A 20,139-nucleotide genomic window follows, 5' to 3' on the forward strand; every position below is an offset into this window, starting at 1 on the left:
ACAGATCCCCTCCCCGCTGGGATCAAACAGGCACAGGGCTCTGCTGCCAAGGTTCCTTCCACACTGCTGCACCCTTGCAAGGAGGGGTGTTAGGGTCCCAGTTGTGGTCTCATATCTGTTGCCCCTCTCTAGACCACCCAACAGGGACATCAAAGAGCTGTTTAATTCCTTGGGTATAGCCCAACACAGCCTGCAAGGTGCTGTGTCTGTTCTTATTTCATTCCAGCTTCCTTCACTACAATGAGATTCTTCTCCTGGTTTCCTTGGCCCTAAATGAGGGTAGAATGAAGCCCAGCATGTGCACGTATCCAGGCTTTCTTTGTCATTCCCTGCAGCTTCTCCTTGAGCTGTCCTCTTTTTCTTAAAACTACGTGTGCTGGGGCTGAAGAGAAGCAGTGAATGGGTGCTGTCAGTAGAATCCAGCTCTCGGTCTGGCTAATTTGGCAGGTGGCCTTTGAGTAGATCTGGAGTGTTTTACAGAGCTGGGTGAAAAGCATTGCTGCTATTTTAAAACTGGGGCAACAAAAGCTCTGGGCTGGTTCTGCCTGTGATTGCGGAGCCTGGGGGATAGAGGATGCAGTAAGAGAACTTCGTGCTCTCACTTTCCAAAAGCATGCCGAGAACCATAGAAAAATGTGTCCTCCTTCTACAGAAATTTATTGCTTGAGGTGGAATTAGTCAGAAGCATTATTGCTTTCAGTAAAAGACTGCAGGGCCGAGGGTAGCCAAAAGAATATTAAAAAAAAAAAAAGAAAAAAAAGAGAAGAGGTGTATTTTAAGGCCACGTGTATTTTAAGGTCACGAAACTTTGTGATGCTTCCGAAGTACTGACCGTGCAGAGGAAAGTCACCAGGAAACTCCCGACCCTGCCACCACATCAGCGACTCCCTTTTCCCCTCGGGGAGTCCTAGAGCCGCGACGGGAGCCGGGCAGGGAAGTGCGCACTGCCGAGCGCCGGCAGGGCGCGGACACGGCACCGGGAGAGGAAACCCCCCCGGCCCCCGCCCCCGCGGCCGGGCCGAGCGGCTGCCGGCGCCGCGGGGCTCTCGGGGGGCGAAGTTCCCGTGGCGGCGGCTGAGCCGCCCCGTGTCACTTCCTGCGGGCGGGCGCGGGGCCGCGGGCGCGGGGCGGGGCGGCGGCGGCGCCCGGCGGGGCTCGGCGGGCCGGGGCCGGGGCCGCGGGCGCTGCGCTGCGCCGCCAGCCGCGGCCGAGGATGCGGCGGAGCCGGGCGCCGCGCCTGGCGCTGGCCGCCGGCCTCGGCTCGCTCCTGCTCGTCCTCTTCTACTTCCAGAGCAGCCTCAGCCCAGGTGGGTCCGCGGGCGCCGCGCTCCAGGAGGGTCCCCCGGCGGGCGGGCGGAGAGGGGAGCGGAGCGCGGCGGGCAGCCCTTCGCTGCTCCTGGAGCCCCTCGGGTGTCGGCCGGTCCCCGGCGAGCTGAAGTTGTGTCCGCCGGGGAAGTCGCCGGCGTTGCCCATCGCTCGGCTGAGCCCATCCAACTTCGCCGCGGTGTGAGCGGCGCTCCCGTCCCGGCGCCGCCGCTCCGCAGTGACTGACAGCCGTGTCTCCTTGCCTGCGGCACCTTCGCTCGGGTCGCCGTCCTGCTCGCCGTCCCTGCGGGGCACGCAGCCCTGGTGAGCTCTGTGCGGTCACAGAGCTGTGTGCAGCGGTGTGCAGCCCTCCCGAGGCTGAGCGGGGCCGGGACGGGAGCGGGGAGCTGCTCGGTCCCGCCAGTGCCCGTTCATAGCCGCGGTCACTAAAGTGCCCCGGAGACTTTGAATGGCTCGAGGGACTTCTCTCGTGTGTGTGTGCTCTTAGAAATTTCTCGCAAGTTGGGAAAGAATTCTGAACTAAAATCTGAACCGTTTTGTACTGGGGGGATAATTTATTTCCCTGCCTTTTCTGCTCCTTTGGGGAAATTAGTTCCTCTTTCCTACGAGATGTTTTTGGGTAATTGCTGCCGCTTTAACAATGTACTAATGTTTTCTGAGTACAGCAGCAATCAATCAATGGGGCCTTTAGAGTTACATCTTAAAATTCAGAAGACTGACTTGACTGAAACGTTAATGGAATTTTATCAGTATAGACTAAATGAAATGTGATTTTCCTTTTTTAGGGGTTGCTCCATCACTTTAATGTGTTTTTTTCCTAAAAAATAAAAAAGGCATAACTTGTTGGCTGAGTAAGATTGAAAAGGAGTTGGGTGTCAAGCAAGCATTTGTTATTTCTAGATGAGCATGTGAAGCTTGTCAGATGAATTCAGAAATCCCAGAAGACCATAATCAGTATTGTATTCCTTAGTAACTTTTTCTTTTCTTAAGGAAATTGTTTATGCATCATATTTTAGTATTGGGGCTGCTCAGTAATAAGTGCAGCACTGAATCAGCTTTAATCTCCAGGGGTGCTAATGAAGAGATGATTGTGTTTTACACTGGATATGCTTTCTAGCATCTGACTGGAAATCATATCTCTTTTCAGGGCTCTGGTTTTCAAAAAAGAGATTCTGCTGGTCTGAGTCAGCAGAACTTTCTGTGCTTAGTTGACTTTAATTCCTCACCTGATCTCAACCCAGTTTCACACAGGGTTCCTGTGAGGTCAGAGCAAACCATATGATGGTAATGGTGGTGGTGTCTCATGAGGCACTGGAAGGCATTTGGGTCTGGAATGCTAATGCAATGCCCTGCAGATCTATTCTTTCACGTGGGGCAAGTGTGGTTTTCAAAAGTTTTTCTGAGGTAGGGATCTCCGACTCCTGGAACCAAGTAATGTTTGTCACTCTGTGGGAACCCATTTGAGAGGATGTGGATGCCTCTGCAGATTTCCCCTTTAGGTTCAATAAAGAGGTGAGTTAAAGCAATATTCATGTTCTCTAACACCAGCTTATTTTCTAGCCACAGTTGTCTCCCTGGGTCCAGCCTTCATTTTTGTGCCATTTCTTTCCCTTATTATTTTTCAGGTTACAGTTTTTCCTTTCCTCTTCAAATCAGTGAGAAACACTAGCAGAGGAAAGGTCATTACCATATACAGAAAAGAAGTAAGCTAAAGATTGCTTCATTTCTTATCCCAAAGGAAAACAAACTGAGGCCAATTGCTTGAATTTAAGAAGTTATAAGTTACAATAATAGGTAAACAATTTGCAAATAAAAATGTCATCTTTAAAATGATGTCTGCCTGGGGGTTATTTGGAGTTCTGGTCGTCTGGTGTCATTTGGATTTTATATAATAACGAAGAAAAATGCTAGGAAAAAAAAGGAAGCAATGTTATGAGTTCCCCCAGGAGCAGTCAGATCCTTTCTCCATCATTAGAAGGATTGAGCAGGTTGCCTTCCCTGGGCCACCCACAGTCCATTACATGGAATATGCTGAATTAATCCTTGCTAATGGCACATAGAGACCAAACCTCCCTGTGACCAGGACAAGGAATGGAGAGAATGATGGTACAACCAGAACCCTTTAAGCTGGAGAGTGCTCAGGGCTCACTCAGCTCAGGGGGCAGGAATTATCCCCTCTGGTTGCGTTGCCCCCTTACAGCTCCATCCGGACAGTTGTGCACGGAGTGGTTTGTGCTGAGCTCCATGGCTGGGCTGGAATAAGGCTTTCTTGTTCTGCCTCAGGAACACCCACACACCAGCCTGTGCTGAAATAACTCTGCTCCTGAATGCCGCTGAGTTGGTTCTTTTGGTGGTGGGCTGAGTTAGTGTGTACGGCAGGCAGTGGCAGAATTCCCTGTTGTACCTCTGGAGGCAGGAATGGGCTCAGTGTGTTTGCCAGAGGGGTGGGACAGGTCTTGGTGCTCCAGAGGGAGGTGGCCTTGTGTGCCTGAGTGTGCCCTGACTTTGTGGCCCTGGTGGTTTTTGTTGCCTTTCCTTCCTGCTGGCTGTGCTGGTGAGCGGACACGGCGTCTGTAGCCCCTCACTCCCCTGGCCCTGGCGTGGAGCTGTGCCATGGACTGTGCCCTGCTTGCTTCAAGTCGTTGCTGACCTGTCTGTCCTGCTGGCCATCATCTGTGGCTCCAGGCTCGTAGCTACATGGCCAAGGGCAGGACATGGGCATTACAGGAAGGTGTTGAGGTGGTGCTGAGCACACTGGCCCTGGACCCTCCACGCCATGCCACAGTGGGTAGTTCTGGGGTTTACCTGGAGCAGTCACCTTTCAGCACCTCCTGCACCTGGGCTGGTGGTGTGGGCAAGTGTGCTCATCTCCCAGGCAAGCCTCAGGCCATCTCAGCTGGGTTCAGGGGGCAATGAGAGCCACCAGGAGTCCTTGGCCGTACTGGTGTCACCCCACAGCCATCCAGGAGATCCTGTCTGGCCTTGGCATGATTGCTATCCCTTGTCTGAGCTGATGTTCCTCTGCTGTTCCTGGCAGGAGCAGCACGGTTAGCTGTGCTGACTTGTGCACGCTGTACATTTTCTGCACGGAGGTGAGAATGCACAGCAGGGCTCCCAGGCTGGTATTTCATCTCACTCTGCTGGCAGCACATCTAGGCTGGCACAGCAGGAGATACTGGAGGCTGCCATTCCTTGTCTGCATCAGAGCTTTGGTCACTGCTGTCCTCAGGGGGACCACACTGATTTTAGCAAGAGTGGGGGAGGTGGGATTGCTCTGGTAGTACAGATGAGGGATAGAGGGAAGGGGAACATGTGAGGGAAGTAGAGGGAGGTCCTAAGGCCTCTGAGGTTTCTGCAGGGCAGTACCATGGGGCCACCCCAATGGTATGTCTTTGACGCAACTGTGAGTAGGCAGACTGTACTGACATCTGGAGAGCTGGCAGATTTTCTCCAACAAGAAAGAAGGAAAAGCTCTCAATCTCAAAGTCCTCTTTTATTTCTGCTCTGGTTCTGTCCATTTGCAGCATCCAGCTGTTGTTTCTTAGGTCTTTTTAGCAGCACTTGCTCAGTGCTGGCTTCTGCACTCCCCAGGTTGTTTCACAACCTGCTGCCAGCACGAGCTGTTGGACCTCACGGGGCCTTGCAGGTGAGATGTACTCAGCCTTTGGTCTGACTCTTTCACAACGAGAGGTACCAGAAGTGCCAGGGCTGTGATCCTATTCCAGAAAGCTTTCCAAGTGAGAAAGCAGTGAGAGCCCTCTCTCCATCCTTATCTTCTCCTGTATCAACCAGTTGGATCTCCTCTGTGCTCTGATAGAGCAAAGCCTTCTCCAGCCCCTTCACCAGCCTGAGAGAGAAGGGTTGGGGTGTGGCAGGAGGATGAGCAGCAATGCCAAAGCCACCTCAACACATGGAGCAGATATCACAGGTAGGAAACTGCTTCACCATCTTTGTGTGTTTGTTAGCCCTCTGATGTGCCAGGGTGGATATGGAAGACACCACTGCCACCACTCTCTGCCAGTTCTCAGGTGGTTTCAATTGCCCAGCTCAACACCCCTCAGGACCAGCAGATCTTGGAAAAACTCTTACTTCTCATTGTTCCAGATTTATTGATCTCAGTCAGCTCCATCTCTATGCCTAAAGATTGGTCCCTTCAGAGGGATACAAATTATTACAGAGATGATAGAGTTGGTAAGTGATTGGACCCACAGAGCTCTAGTCCCTGACCCTACAACTGCACCTAGACTGGGCGTGAATGGGGATAAATACACACTTCAATAGTAGCAGACCTTTGAAAACCAGGGATTTCTTTTTTCAGAACAGGAAAGAGCCTATTTTAGCCCTCAGTTCCTCCCTATTGTTTAAAGGTATTTGGAGGCTGAAATTCAGCCACTGCCTTGGGACCTGTGCAGGGTTTGGCCAGCGAATGCTCTGAGCCTGGGTCGTGCCTGCAGCTGGCTGACACATGTCCTCAGCCTTCCAGATAACCAGGGAGATGCTGCTTTCACCCTGGCTAAGGCTGCAGCACAGGCAGGGATGACAAATCTAGCCACCCTCAGATGGTGTTGACCTTTTCTTTTCTTTTTTCTTTTCTTTTCTTTTCTTTTCTTTTCTTTTCTTTTCTTTTCTTTTCTTTTCTTTTCTTTTCTTTTCTTTTCTTTTCTTTTCTTTTCTTTTCTTTTCTTTTCTTTTCTTTTCTTTTCTTTTCTTTTCTTTTCTTTTCTTTTCCTTTTCTCTCTTCTCTTCTCTTCTCTTCTCTTCTCTTCTCTTCTCTTCTCTTCTCTTCTCTTCTCTTCTCTTCTCTTCTCTTCTCTTCTCTTCTCTTTCTCTTTCTCTTTCTCTTTCTTCATTTCAATTTCATTTCAATTTCATTTCAATTTCATTTCATATTTCAATTTCATTTCATTTCAATTTCATTTCATTTCATTTCTTCATGGGGCAGTTTTGCCCAGCTCATTTTCCCAGTCATAGTATCGTGATGCCCAGGATGCAGCCCCTTCCTTTTGAGGAGCCAGTACTCGAAGTACAGTGACATTTGTCAGCCAGGATGTTGGCAAACAGAGGCTGGATGCCCTGAGATCTGCTGGTTTTGGAAAAGACATGAAGCACTCCATCCGTGACCTGTCGGGGCAGCAGAATCCCCGCAGTCCGGTGCTGAGAGCAGGGCAGTAATGAAGCCCATCTGCTCCTGAGGACCAGGCTTTTCATGAGGAATGCTTTCTCTAGTCCTTCTTGGCTTTATACAGTTTCCTGAGAATCTCTGATACATGCAAGAGGTTTTGGAGGGGAAAGGAGTGGGCTTAGCACACCCAGAGTTAACTCTGTCCCTGCAGGAGAGATTCATGTCCTGGTGGCTCTGCTGGCTGGATCCAGCCTCTCCTGGCCCCACATTCCTCTGGCATCTCAGCCTGGCTCTTCCTCTCTGGCAGCACCATGCACCTGCAGTTTGTCCCCACACACAAAACTCCAGTGTGCTGCAGTAAGAACTCAACAAAAACGGCACCAGGAGGACTTTGCCTGTGTTGGGATTTTTTATACTCTGGGTTTATTTCTTGGTCCTTGGTCCCTGCAAGCATCTGAACAGAGAGCAAGACAAACCCTCCATCTTAATTCCATTTCAAACACAGCTGTCTTTCCCAGGACCCTGTATCAGAAGCCAAGGAGCTACAAAGGCATTAGGCACTTAACTCCCAGTACTGCCCCTTGGAGCTGAGTACCCAAGGAAGAGCTTAACTCCCCAAATACCTCTGAGGGGCCAAGGGGGATGTTTAACTTTGAGCCTTTGAGGCACAGCTGGGCAAAAGCCCAAAACTTTCCATGTTCAAAGGCAGTTAAGGACTACTAGCAGTCAGCCAAGGGGGAAACATCTCACAGAGTAGCTCTGGTGGCCAGAAAGTCCTGGGTTTAACACCATTGTGCCTTGGTCCTGCCTGCACAGCACAGTTTGCATTGAGAGTGAAAACAGGGACAAATGGGCCTACCCTAGGAGATGGAGGTACATGTTCCCCCCAGAAAAATTTGTCATGGATGGAGGGGAGTCATTGCTGTCAATGGGGAGTTGAACCCCACATTCCCAGGCTCTGCTGCCCAGTTTAGACCAGTCTGTTCTCTCCCATACATGTACCTGTACCTGCAGAGCTTGCAGTGCTGTAAACTGGTCTCTGTCTCCTGTCTTGACCTGCAGCTGTGGGACAGGTCTGTGTTCAACCATAAGCTCTCTGAAATTTCCCCACTGATTCACATAGATATTTTAATTTTTCCCTTTTTCAAATGGAACTCCCCCCTTGGCAGTAAAATGCTCCCAGCAAGGCTGGATGGTAGGAGATATTGCTAAATGTCCCCTGTGTATGCTGCTACCCTGTGAGGTTGTCCCCCATCCCTGATGCTCGTTTCCAGATGCTGGGATCCTTGCTTCATGGCTGGTTGTTGTGTTTTATTCCAACTATGCCAGTTTTTGCTGTTGCAGGTTTGTATCTCATGTCATTCTAGTAAATTACCCATTAAAGTCAGTTGTAGAGTTCTGATAAATCAGGCTCAACCCCCAAATGTCTCTTCTTGCTCTGTTCTTCATTTTCCAGAAATTTCAGTCTAAGTCAAAGGCCTGCCTGGGCAGAGGTGAGAAGAAGGAGCTTCTCTGGATCCCCAGGAGCTGGGTGGCCGCTGCTTGGGTGAAGCCTTCCTGCCTGTCCTTCCCAGGAGAGCACCCAGTGTAGGAGACAGCGCTGGGCCATGGGGCTGGTTTTGTTTCTGTTGCAGTTCAATGAGCTGGGCAGCAGAGGTGATGCTTCATTGATTGTGTTGGAGGGAGAGCATGATGCTCTGAGGGACACCCAGTGTGTCCCTCGTGGGGACAGGGAGGGGAAGGGGAGCCAGAGGACACAGGGTGAGACATGGCTCTGTGTGCCTTGGGTCCTGGACACAAATGACACCAACATTGCCCCTGCCAGGCCCGTCCTGTCCGGAGCTGGGGTGTGCTGGGTGCAGCAGCACCAGCCAGGCACTGGCACTCTGCAGGCACTGCAGGAGGCAGCAGGGCTGGTTCTGGCAGCCAGCAGTGCCACTTCCCCTCTGCAGGGAGCTGAGCAAGACCAGGACACCCAGTACCAGAGGAACCTGCAGTGGCTGACATCCTGAACTGTCACCCCACCACTTGACAGCCACAAATCTCTGCTCCCCTCTTGGTGGGCTGTATCTGTCAGAGATCAGCAGTGCCCTGAGTGAGTTTTCAGTCTGAGCCCCTCAGACAGGACAGTGATTGCAAAAAGCAAACACACGCACCCCTGCCTTTGGCAAATTGGTCTCTGAATCAGCCCCACACTTGCTGTGACTCACCCTGGGCAGCTGCCTGAGGTAAGGGTTTTCAGTCTGAAACGCTGATGAAAGGCTGTGTGAGGGCACCACGTGGGATCAGGGCCACAGTCAGACACTGGAGCTCCATCTTGGACCTGGTGCTGTCCTCGTGACCTGCCAGGTCTTGATGTGGGGACGTCTTTATGCTGTCTTCTGCTGGACAGGGAGAGGGCAAGTGAGAGGGCAGCTGAGCTCTCTTCCAGCATTTCTTTTGAATGCTATTGAGCAAGTTTCATTTTTTCCCAGACCCTTTGCAGCAGCCCTTAATGGGATGTCTGGGGTCTGTAGGCTTTTTGAAGGTCCCTGCATTGTAACCTTTTCCACCTCCCACTGTTGGAAGTCTCAGAGGCAAGGATCTGCCTCAGGTTTGTTTCTGGGCTTGGTGATCCTTGCCTCAGAGATCCTTGCACAAGTCCACTCCCTTAGCTTGCTGGCACTGAGCACATTTAGCTTCAGGGCATGGAGTTGTCCAGCCTGAAACCAGCCAGTGGGGAATTCCTGCAGCTTGTTGGAGGAGCAGGCTGCCTGCTCTGCCTGCTCCTGTTTTCCCACAGTGCCCCTGAGCTCTTAATATTTGGATGAGCTTTGACTAAATAAATAGTTGTAAATTTATGTGCAGGCAGACTGATGGGAATTTGGCTGGGAAGGGCTTGGAGTTGGTCTTTCCTGGGAGAAGGAAGCAGGGTTTCTCCTCTTTGGTGAGTACTGTAGCAGCTCCACCACCCTTGGGTTCTGCAGCTACATCCTCAGCTGAGGTGGCTTGTCACTGTCTGCCGGTGCAGGAAAGCCTGGCCACACGAGCCACATCCTCTGGCAGCTCTGCTGAGAGGAGAATCAACACTTTGGGTGTTGAAACTGGTTCAGAACCTGGTTTTGAGGGTGTGAGTGGATTCCGTGTCTGCTGATTTTTCTGTCCCACCTGAACGTGCTGTCCTGTGCCACCTCAGGTCCTTCCCTGTGCTGTGATGAGAGCTTCCTGACCTACAGCAGGACTCCCCAAGCACCAGCCACCCCCAGCCCTGTCAGCAGCCCTGGCCTGCCTCTTTGGGGTCCTGCTTGCCTCCCTGTCTCTTGGTGTGTCCCACCTCCCCTTCACCTTACCAGTGATCCTGATACATTGGAGAAAGGAATGGCAGAGGTGTTCAGTGCTCCCAGCAGTGCTGCTGCCCTGGTCACTGAGCCCTCAGGGTGGTGTGACACTGTGAAGCTGTTTTGGCAGCTGTGAGATGCTGCAAACCACAGTGCCCCAGGCTTGTGTGTGGTGGTGTGAGTCTGTCACAGGGCTGCGTACACAAACCTGCTGAGCACAGGAGTGAGACCTGCTGTGCTGAGGAAGCGCCTGATTCTAGTGAGACCCAGCTTTTCCACAATTGGACTTAATTGTCATAGACTCCTTCAGAGCAGCATCCAGCTGGACTTGAAGCTGTTTTCTCCCCAGAGAATGTCTCTGGAGGTGTTGCTGCCTCTGCAGTGGCTGGAGTGACAGATGAGGAAGCCTCCAGCCTGGCCATGGCAGATGGGCAGGTGCTGGCATCTCTACCCATGGTACTCATGCAAGGAGATGTTCCATTAAAGTTTTGGATCTTCACAGCAGTGCACAGGGCCCTTCCCATCAGCTTGTCACCTGTGGTACAGAGGGATTCTGAAGCCATGAGTCCTGGCCTCCAGTCGCAACAGGCTCACAGCTTTTCCTCCTCCATGTAAATGCCACTTGATTTATGGCCCTCCATCTCCTGGCTGCTTTCCCAGCTCTTCCAGGGAGGGAGCAGCAGCAGGTTGGAGCCATCCCTTGCAGGGCTCTCTCTCCCTGTGAGTCTGCAGCCTCACTGCTCATGTGGAACCCAACCCAAGCCTGCTCTCTGGCCAGATGTTGCTTCACTGACCTGGCAGGAAGATGGGTAATATCGACGTGAGGTTCAAAGGTGATGTTTGTTCAGAGCTGCTGAGTGTGGGTGTCCCTGGGGCTGCCTTGCCTGTTCTGGAGGGCTTTCTTCAAAGCAGGGACCTGAGAAATCAGCACAAACTAGCTTGGAGGTCAGAAGCTCCTCAGCAGCTCCCCACCCCATTAGTACTGTGTTCCCTGCAGACTGGGACTCTGCCTGCCACGGGAGCCTCTGCACAGGCAGATCTCCCCATGGCAGGAGGAGGCAGCGAGTTCAGTCCTGCACATATCTACAGAGCCAGGCCCTTCCTTTTGGCAAGGGTGCAGGGGTAGCATATTCACAGCTGGGTCTCTTCCAAGTTTACTCCTGGCAGTATCAGGGAGATTGATTTCCCTTTAGCTTAATAGGATCAGCAGACACAGGCACTGTGAGACCCAAAAAAGGCTGAATTGATGCTGGTGGAGTTTTGCTTCAGTAACCCACAGCTGCTGCTGGGTGGTGTAGGAACAAGCCTCCAAGTTCCCTTCTTCCTGAGGTCCCCATCACAGCTTGCTCACTCCCTGTGAAAAGGAAAGGGATGTCTCCAGAGCCAGCAGCCACTCTCAGGAAGGGTTAAATCCCACAGCCACTCAGAAAAGCAGCTAACAGTGATCTGCCCCAGAGCTGTGGTGGCACTGGTGTTGGTGTCCTCTGCTGAGCATGCTGGCTGGGGAGACAGGGCTCTTTGGAGGCCTCAGGCAGTGGTCATTACTAAATGCAGCAGGAGGAGGCACGAGGGGCTGTATGTGCTGGAGATGGTTCTCAGAGATGGTTCTCCCAAGTCTCCAGCTGTAATTCACTCCTCTCCTCCTCTGTGAGCTCATGCATCTCTTTAACTCTTTGTAAAGCCTCTTGTTGTGTATCTTGAGACAGCTCATGACCTGTGTCATGTAGAAAGGCAGGACACAGCCCTCAGCTGACTCTGCTGGGAGCAGAGGGATGAGAGCCATGCAGCAAAGCCAGGGAGGTGCTGCCCTGGGAAGAGTTTGCTGAGTGGGCGTTTTTTCTCAGATCAGCTTGTTGAGGCTTTCATCAATCCCAGATGCACAGAGCTGAGAAGATGGCTTGAGACGTGTTCAGCAGGCAAGCTGAGCTATCTGACATTGCTGTACCTGTGCAGGTGGCCTGTGTGCAGAGGGCACGAGCACCATCTGCCCAGACCAGAGCTGAGTGCAGGCAGGTTTTGAGCAAGCCCAGCCTGGTCCCCTGCACGCTGGCCTGCCGTGGCCCCAGCAGCTGAGCAGGAGGCAGAGGCTGCTGCAGATGGTCCCTTGGCTTGGCAGCCTGTGGTGCTGTGTGAGCAGCTGTGGGCTGCCCCAGCCTGCCCAGAGAAGGGGGCCTGCAGAGGTAGGGACACCACACCAGCAGGGTTTTAGGGAGAGGTGGGTCTCTGGTGCAGCCTTGCCCAGGGAAAATCAGCCCCTGCCCATCCTGACGAAGAGCTGTTTGCTGGTGCAAGCCCTTCTTCTGCAGTTCCTTCGGGCAGCAGGCTGCAGAGGAGGAGTTTATTGACAAGGAATGGAAATGCTGGCAGTTCAGGCTTGAATTATAAATGCAAGCAGCCAGCTGGGGCCAGGAGAATGACAGGCGTAATGGGGAAGAGAAATTGCTCTTGGAAAGCTTCTAGCTTGGCTTATGGGAGGAATTAACCATTTGGAAACAGAAGATTGCATGGTGCTTACACACAAATACTTTATTTGCTCACAGAGGCTGTGTTCCTGCTTGATATTGTTAATTTTCTGTTTCCTATAAAGATCTTAATTGCAGTCCTTGTGACAGTAGAGACCTGGGGACCCTGCACCAACAAAATACATCCCTCCAGCTACAATGCCTGTGATCTTTCTATAAAACCTTCCTGGCATCTGCCTCAGGCTGGTACCAGGTGAGCAGAGCCTCCTGCTGCTGAGGAGACATGAAGGTTTAGGAAGATCCCCTGCACTGAATGGGGCAGAGTGTCCAGGCCAGCTGCCATTGGCTCTGTTCCTAATATGATCCCCACGGACGATGCTGGGGCATTTGGCAAGCTCCTTGAAGCAGCTGGATTCCTTCTTCCCCTTTCTGCGTGATTTATTGTGAGCTAACCCTATAACTATCATCATTTTCCATCACTTGATTAGAGTTTCCCTGGCTTTTCCTTGACTCAACTTGACTAAATGGGAATAAGAGGGCCTTTCTTGAAAAAAAGAGCCTGAGCCTCTGGGGAGGAGTGAGCCACACAGCCAAGGCCCAGCTGTGCCAGCCCCTGAGCCTGGGTATGGCTGGTGGCACTGTGATAGTCCAAGAGGTGTCATCAGTGAGAAATGAAGAAAAATTATCTTTAGGAACATAAAGGCAAAGTAAGCTGGGCAAGAAAGTGGGAGCCAAAAGAGGAAAGAGCTTTATAGAAAACAAGGAGGCTCTTCATGTAATTTTAATATCTTCCTAATGGCAATGGCAATGGCAATAACTTCTTCCTAAGTAAACTTTCCAGGATCTTGAGCATCAAGAGTAAGGCACAAGTGGTTTTAAAGCATGTCCAGAAGCCAGATCTCTGAATCACAGTCACTTCTGGAACGAGTAGCAGCCAGTCCCTGCACTGGCTTGGGTACAGCCAGCACTCTCTTAACCGTAGGCATCTGGCTGAAGCCTGGACAGACCAGGGATTTCAGATTTTAGAGGTCTCTTCCAGGCAGTTAAAAGCTGAGAAGCATCCTGTTAGGGGAAAAAAAAATAAAAAAGGAAAGGCAAAAAAGTAAAGTTAGAAAGATAATTATTGTCCTGCCCAATGTGTGTGACACGCAGTAGGAATCTAAACTAGTGCAGGATGTTCTGACCCCATCTCACGTCAGGAGTTTAATGTTCTTTTTGTAGCAGCTTAAAAAAACACCCATCAGATGACACCCTCTCAAACCCCAGAGCCACCTCCGTGGCTGCTGCCTGAGCTTTGTGTTCGGCAGATGGAAGGCAGAGGGACAGAGCTGGCTGCAAACCCCTCGGTGCTGGATCGTCCCTCCGCCTGGCTTAGCTGCAGAGTGCTGAGTGTGCACGGCAAATGTGGAGCTCTCTGGGCTGGGTTTGTCAGCCAGGCACGAGGAGCAAAACACACACAATCCATTGTCTCTTTTGCCAGGCAAATGCCCCTCCAAAGGGCACTCACTGATGGGGGCTGCACGCAGGGTCATGCTGGCTTTGCTCATCTGGGAGTTCTTGCATGCCTTGAGCAGTGAAAAGTCAGCTCCAAGCTTTCCAGTTTCTGCTAAACCTGTAAGAGCATTAATAGAAATGGACAGTGGAGATTACACTGTCAGCAGTGCTTGCTGTGTTTCTTTGGAGCTCTTTCAGCAGAGATCTCTCTTTTTTTGTGGTTTGGAGCAAAACCCAAGTAGCTCTGAACATTGGAGCGCTGCCTCCCTCCCTCCCATCCCACATCCCACGTGGTGCTGAGTGGGACACGCAGGCTGTGCTGTGGCAGAGTCTTGTTTCCAGCCATGAACTGTGCCAAAGGCACAGCAGATCCTGGGGAGTGGAATGGAGAAATTGCCCCTTGGAGAGGCAATTTCTGGATCCTCTCAGTGGAGGAAGGAGTGGTGATGTGAAATAAGCTTTAGTTATCATGTTTCAGTAGTGATGGCGGTGCCAGCCCCGTGTGTGACCTGTCAGAAGGCTCTGTGCAGGTGTGACTCCTGGCAAGAAGCCTGGCTGGGACGTGTTCAGGCTAAAAGAGAAGATCCTGGCCTTTGGTGGCAAAGGGGACAGCCGTGAGGAGCCCGTGGCTGGGAGGGGTCAGGTCAGCTGCAGCGCCCGCTCAGGAGGTGTCCGCGCCCTTCTTGGCTCAGGGACGCTGCCTGCCCCACAAAGGTTGCCACGGCACTTGAGAGGCTGGGCTGAGGCATTTTCTGATCAAAGTCAATGTGCCTGTCTTGAACCGGATCCAGATGGAGAAACCCGGAGTCTGGTGGCACTTGGTGCCAGTGGCACCTTATGCTGCTGGCCCCTGCCCCGTGTTTGCTGTCTGTGGATTTATTGCATCTGGCATGAGTCACTGAGTGTGGAAGTGCTTGTGGGTAGGTGACAGTCATGAGCATGGGTCACTGCAACCCCAGACTGAGGGAGCAGGGAGCATCCTCTTTGCAGGATGGAAGCCATGTGAGTTTTTTGTTTAGTTTAATGTGCCTGGGACTTCTGTGCTGTCCCTATGCCTGTCAGCCCTCAGATTTCTGTGTGAGAGTCTGTGCTGTGAGTAATCTGCACTGTGTGGCTGGGACAAGTGCCCCAATACCAGACAGAGAGGTGATGCAGCTCTGCTGCCTCTCCATCCCCCACTGCAGCATGCCAGGGGCATTCCAGTCCCATGAGCCTATTTACAGGGATGCTGCCTGTAGATGACTGTGCACAGATATCAGGGATCTAGGGCACAAGTGGAGGCAGGTGTGCTTGGATATTTGGTCCCACCTCAGTTCCTTGAGGCTGTGTGTTTCCGCCCTCAGACATTCACCACAACCACTGCTGCTTCTGGCAGGCCTGGCTGTTGTGTCTGGCTGGAATGAGAGCAGGACATGTACTCACCCCTCTGCATGGCCCTTCCCATCCGTCCCTTTCCAGAGAGAATAGCTCAGACCCTTCTTCCACGCCCTCATTAACACTTCTGAAGGCAGCACACCCCTTGTGCCTCTTGCCCATGGGCTGCTGCCTTCCAGCCAGCAGCCACATCCCTGGAGGAGTGAATGACTTTTCCTGCTAAAGGCAGTGCAGTCCATTGAGTTATCCATGTAAAACAGTGACTCACTGTCCCCTCTCTGGAGAGTGTTTCTTGGCTGGAGGAAGGCTGTTGTCAGTGCCAGGGAGCCTGGCTGCCATTACTGCCCCGTTGTGCCACACAGCCCAGGCACTCTGGAGAAGCTGCAAAGGGGGGATTGCTGAAAACAAGGGTATTCTTTTTAGGGGCTGACACCTCCTTCCCAGAGGAAGCAATCTTGGACATCATGCCTATCTACACCTGGTTATGGTGAGCTCCAGGGATCCCCAATGCCTTCCCATCTGTGTGTGTAGGAATTGTGTGGTTTGGGGTGCTGCAGAAGGGTTTGTCCCAGGGGATGGTAGCTGTGGAGCTTATACATTTGGGGGAAGGAGTTTGGAAAATGCTCCTTTCCCTCTTGGCTAAGAGGTTTGTACTGCTGTGCCTCCTCAGAAGTGCCTGTGTCACCTCAGTTCAGTGCCTGTGGAGCCTCCTCTGAGGGCTGTGGCTGGGAAGGGGCTACTGGGGTGCTCCAGCAGCAGAGACATGGGATGAAAATGAGTCCTGGGGATGGGATGCCCCATCACCCTTCAGGAGCCATCTGTGACTGCTTGGAGTTTGCCTTAAGTAGCCTCCCAGGAAAACAAGAGAGTCATTTGTGCAAAAAGGGGAGATTTCTGGGGAGGAATGTGTGTGTGATAGAGACTGGTAGGATTCCTCCACTGGCTCCACAGCAAAGTGATGTATTATAGCCAGGTACTGGAGAAGAGGAAGATGATGGACCATGGTGCAGCCTTCACCCCTCTGCTGCACCTCTCCCTCATCTTGCCCTGCAATGGTACTTTATCACTGTGGCTAAAACATCACTTCTGTGTGAGCCCAGTGCCTGTGGAGATGCAAACCCACCCCCTCCCATAGGCAAACACGAGCGGGTTCACCCAGCCAGGCTGTTGGGAGAGCAGATTTGTCATCCCTTGCTGCAGCTCCGTGCATGTGGGCTGTTCTCTGTGCAAACCTCTCATGCACAGGTCCTGTCTTGCCCTGCTCAGGTTGGCCCTGAGCTGCTTTCCTTGTGGTTTTTCCCTTAGTGTTGTGGGTAACCTCCTCCCAGTGTATCTCTATTTCCAAGTGCTGGGTGTGAGGGGAGGTGGGGGGGTTTAATTACTTGGTTTGGCTGTTTCAAGAGGACTAGGGGGGATGGGAGAAAATGTGCAGCTCTGGGAAAAAAAGCCTGAGCTAAGCTTTCAAGCACCCCTGTGTTGCTGGGACTCAGTTCTGTCTGATCCAGCCAAGTTCAAGTCACTTGGTTTAATTTCTGCTAAATTAAATATCATTAAGTCAGGAGCCACCAAATGGAGCCCCTTTGCCTTAACCAGGTTATGCCAGTGCCTGGGATAACCACGCTGACAACACCCAGGCACTGGCTGTGCTTCAAAATAGAATGGTATGGCCCAAAACTAAGCACGTTGAGGCAATTTCTGAGCCTGAGAGTCAGGGTGCAGTGCTGGTGAAGGACACTTTGCCAGTGGTTTCAGAGGGACACTTGAGCTTCCTGGTGCCATGCCAGTGCCTGAGGCTTGTGGCTCAACTGGTGACCTGGAGGAATGAATCGTGAGATGGCTTTGCAGGGCACAGGGATGTGCCTGGCTGCTGATCTGCTCAGGGAGGCAGAATCACAGAGGTCCTGCCCTCCTGATACACTACATTAGCCTGGCTGGCTTATCTGGGAAGGACCTGCTCCAGGACCCCTGCAGGGGTACAACCATTGGCTCTGCTCTCATGTCTGAAAATGTTCTGGAGCAAGCATAGGGAAGGTTCTGCTGCTCCCCAGGATGCTCCAGATTGTCAGTCTGCTGTAGGGAACAGGAGGGGAGCTGGCAGGGGAAGGTCTGATGGAGAATTATTCCTGTTCCCTAGCAAGTGAGCTGAGACAGACGTCTCCAGCAGACTCCCCGCCGCCTGTACCTCGGCAGAGAGACATGCAGAGCAGCCAGCCCTTCCCAGGGCTTGGCCCACACAGCCAAGGGCAGGCTGTCAGGAATAGCTTGGGTTATACATTGCTGGCTTGTTCATCAGTGAGGAAGACACTGGAGGAGGCCGGTGTTGGTCTGCCTGTGCCCACACTGCATGGGGCTGTGTGAGGTGGCAGCCTGTTACCTGTGTCAGTGCTGAGCCTCTGCAAGGGGACAGTGTCATGAGGCAGAGCAGGCTGAACGAGGCATAACTGGGGAGAAAAGCACCATGGAAGGAGAAGCAATGGTGAGAAAGGCCACAAGACATTTCCTGAGCTACAGAGGATGTTGGTCTGGAACAAGAAATGCGTGTTTGTATTGTAAATATCAGAGTTGCAGAGTTTGCGAGTTGCTGCCAGCTCCCCTCCATCACTCCTGCTCACCACTCACTGGCACAGCCCAGGTGAACAAAAGAGGTCAAGTACAGCATTTGCTCCACAGGGATCTGTTCACTGCCACCTGGAAGCTGTGCAAGGTGTGGGCTGTCATGGGTTGATATCTGAGCTCTCCTCTTTTGGGGACTTGTGCTGTGCCCAGGAGAAACCCAGGGAAAAGACCAGAAATCACCTCTTGTGGTTGTTCTCCAAAGGGCTGGTTGCTTTTTGCCATTGCTTGTGCTTGTCTGAATATTGCAGTGACATGCTCTCTCTCCCCACAATTCTTTCTTGTGCATGTGCTCTGCTGCCAGTTACCTGCCAGAATGGGGCATGGGTGCTGCCCACTCCCTCTGAGTGTTCTGGGTGCAGACACCTGGATGAGCCCAGCCACTTACACCTCCTTACACTTGCAGCTCCCCAGCAGAGGTGGTTGTGTCTGAATTCACAAAGATGAAGGATGCATTTAAGCAAATCAATCGTGGTTCTATTAGATTTCTTTCCCTAAGCTTTGTAATTAAGCCTCTGTTGTCTATATCCTTGATTTTCTAGATGCAGTAAAAATGAGCAGTCACAAGAATCTAAGGAGATTTGATTGCCTCTTTGAAGCCATAAATTTGCTTTGCTTTTGGAGCCAAAAAATTCCCATTCCCAAATGAAAACCTTTCAGTAAGAATTAAAATAGGAATAATTCCCAAAGGTGCTCCCTTAGCTCTGTGAACATCAGAATTGCCACACAGTTCTTCACAGCCAGGAGTTTGATGTGAGAAAGCAGGCACTTCTTTGGTCATCTTGTCCATCAAAGAGAGGTCAGTGCCTTCCACAACATTAAGGCAGTAGCTGAGTCTGGAGTTCTCTGTGGGATTCTGGTGTTGGAATCTCACATCGCCGTAGTTTTGAAAAATATCTGTCTTTTAAAAAAATCCAAAACAACAAACAACAATCAGCCTTTGTGTTTAGGCAGAAATTAAGGAAATGCATTCTGCACCAATAGGAGCCCAAACATAAAAGTCAGTTTCCTAGAAATAAACTTTCTGGAGACAACACTGTTTGACCCTACAGCTCTGATCCTTCCAGGCAGGGCTCTCTCATGGATCACTGAACACTGCCCAGGGGTTCAGCTGGTGCTTCCATGTGGGATTTCTTGGCCTGCATGTCCTGGACCATCCTCATGCAGTCTGTATGTCTGGCTGCATGTCTCAGTCTTTGCTATCAAACCAGGAGGGAAAACTGAGCTCTGACTGCAATAACTGTCTGGATCCATCACTGCTTCTGCCAAGCTCTTTCTTTTTCTCTCTCTATTTTTTTTTTTTTTGTCCTGCTTGGATGTTAAAATCGAAAATTGGACAGATTTAGCTAGGGTTTGGCTTTGACTAGCACAGTCACAGTATCCTCTCAGAAGTTCTATGGCAGGATCCTTCTGGGTGCATTATTTTAGTAGTGAGGATCCTGTCTTTGTGGTCAGGGGTGAGTGAGCCATCCCTGCTGAGGCTGAAGCACTCACTCATTGCCCCTGGCAGGTCCTGGAGAAGACTCAGCAAGGTCTGGAGAAGCTCATTGCTGTGCCTACAAAGAGATCCAGGTCCTAATTTCAGACTCTTCCAGTGATGACTTAAACCAAGTGCTCATCCTTGTACGCTGTAGAGCTCTGGGCATTGTTAACCCCTCTGGGAATACAGCTATTTGTTTCCCTCTGTACACTCTTCCTTCTCCCATGAATGCCGTTCAGCTGCTCACATGCCATGTGTGCCAAGCAGACAGCTCCTGTCACCAGTCCTTTTTCCTTTGTTCATGTCAGAATCCATCGAAAATATCACCTTCAATTTCAGAACTTTTTCTTTGGTGTGGGAGAAAGCATTCCCTTCCAAGAGGGAATTCAGTTCTCCCCTGAGAACTGACTCTTCCTACAGAACAAAGAAGCACCTCTCCCACTGCCCTGCTGGCACTTGCAGGCTGTAATTTACACTGATCATTTCAGGCACCGCAATTATTTTTTTTCTCTGTTTTTAGGTTTTGCACAGACACAACAGGAAGCAAGGCTGGGGCTGTGAGACAGCAGCAGGGAGGCTGTGGTGGGGTCAGGATTAGCTCCTTGGGGTCCCTGGGGTGCCTGCTTATGTGCAAGTACATGTGCTGTCTCTTCACTTCCCTAGTCTGGAGACCACTGATGTTCTCCAGGTGTTAGCCCTCTCCAGTGTTTCATATTGGAGACCCCATGTGGAGTTTTTGGCTTCTTGTGGCCTCAGGCTCCAGCCTGGAAAATATCTGAAAATTTCATCCTCAAGCCCAAAATGAGTTGGGATTTCTGCTGTTGCATCCCAGCCACCCACTCCCACTGATCTGGGGCTTCCAAACCTCCTACATTATCTGAGCAAGTGGGAGTGATGATGTCCTGCATGTGGACCCCCTGCCATCCTCTCTGCTGGCCTGTTCTCAGGGGT

At 51.6% G+C, this 20,139-nt stretch overlaps 1 protein-coding gene across 1 annotated transcript in view; it reads left to right on the forward strand.

The window, feature by feature from the left end:
- The first annotated feature begins 1,164 nt into the window (after positions 1–1,164).
- The window catches only part of CHST13 (carbohydrate sulfotransferase 13), a 28,887-nt gene continuing 9,912 nt past the window's right edge, over positions 1,165–20,139 (forward strand). The window contains exon 1 of the mRNA XM_084214360.1: positions 1,165–1,307. Coding sequence (XP_084070486.1) covers positions 1,214–1,307 — 94 coding nt within the window. The 5' untranslated portion in view covers positions 1,165–1,213. The remainder of the gene's footprint in view (positions 1,308–20,139) is intronic.

Source organism: Fringilla coelebs (genome assembly GCF_963513975.1).
Source record: "Fringilla coelebs genome assembly, chromosome: 13".
NCBI lineage: Eukaryota > Metazoa > Chordata > Aves > Passeriformes > Fringillidae > Fringilla > Fringilla coelebs.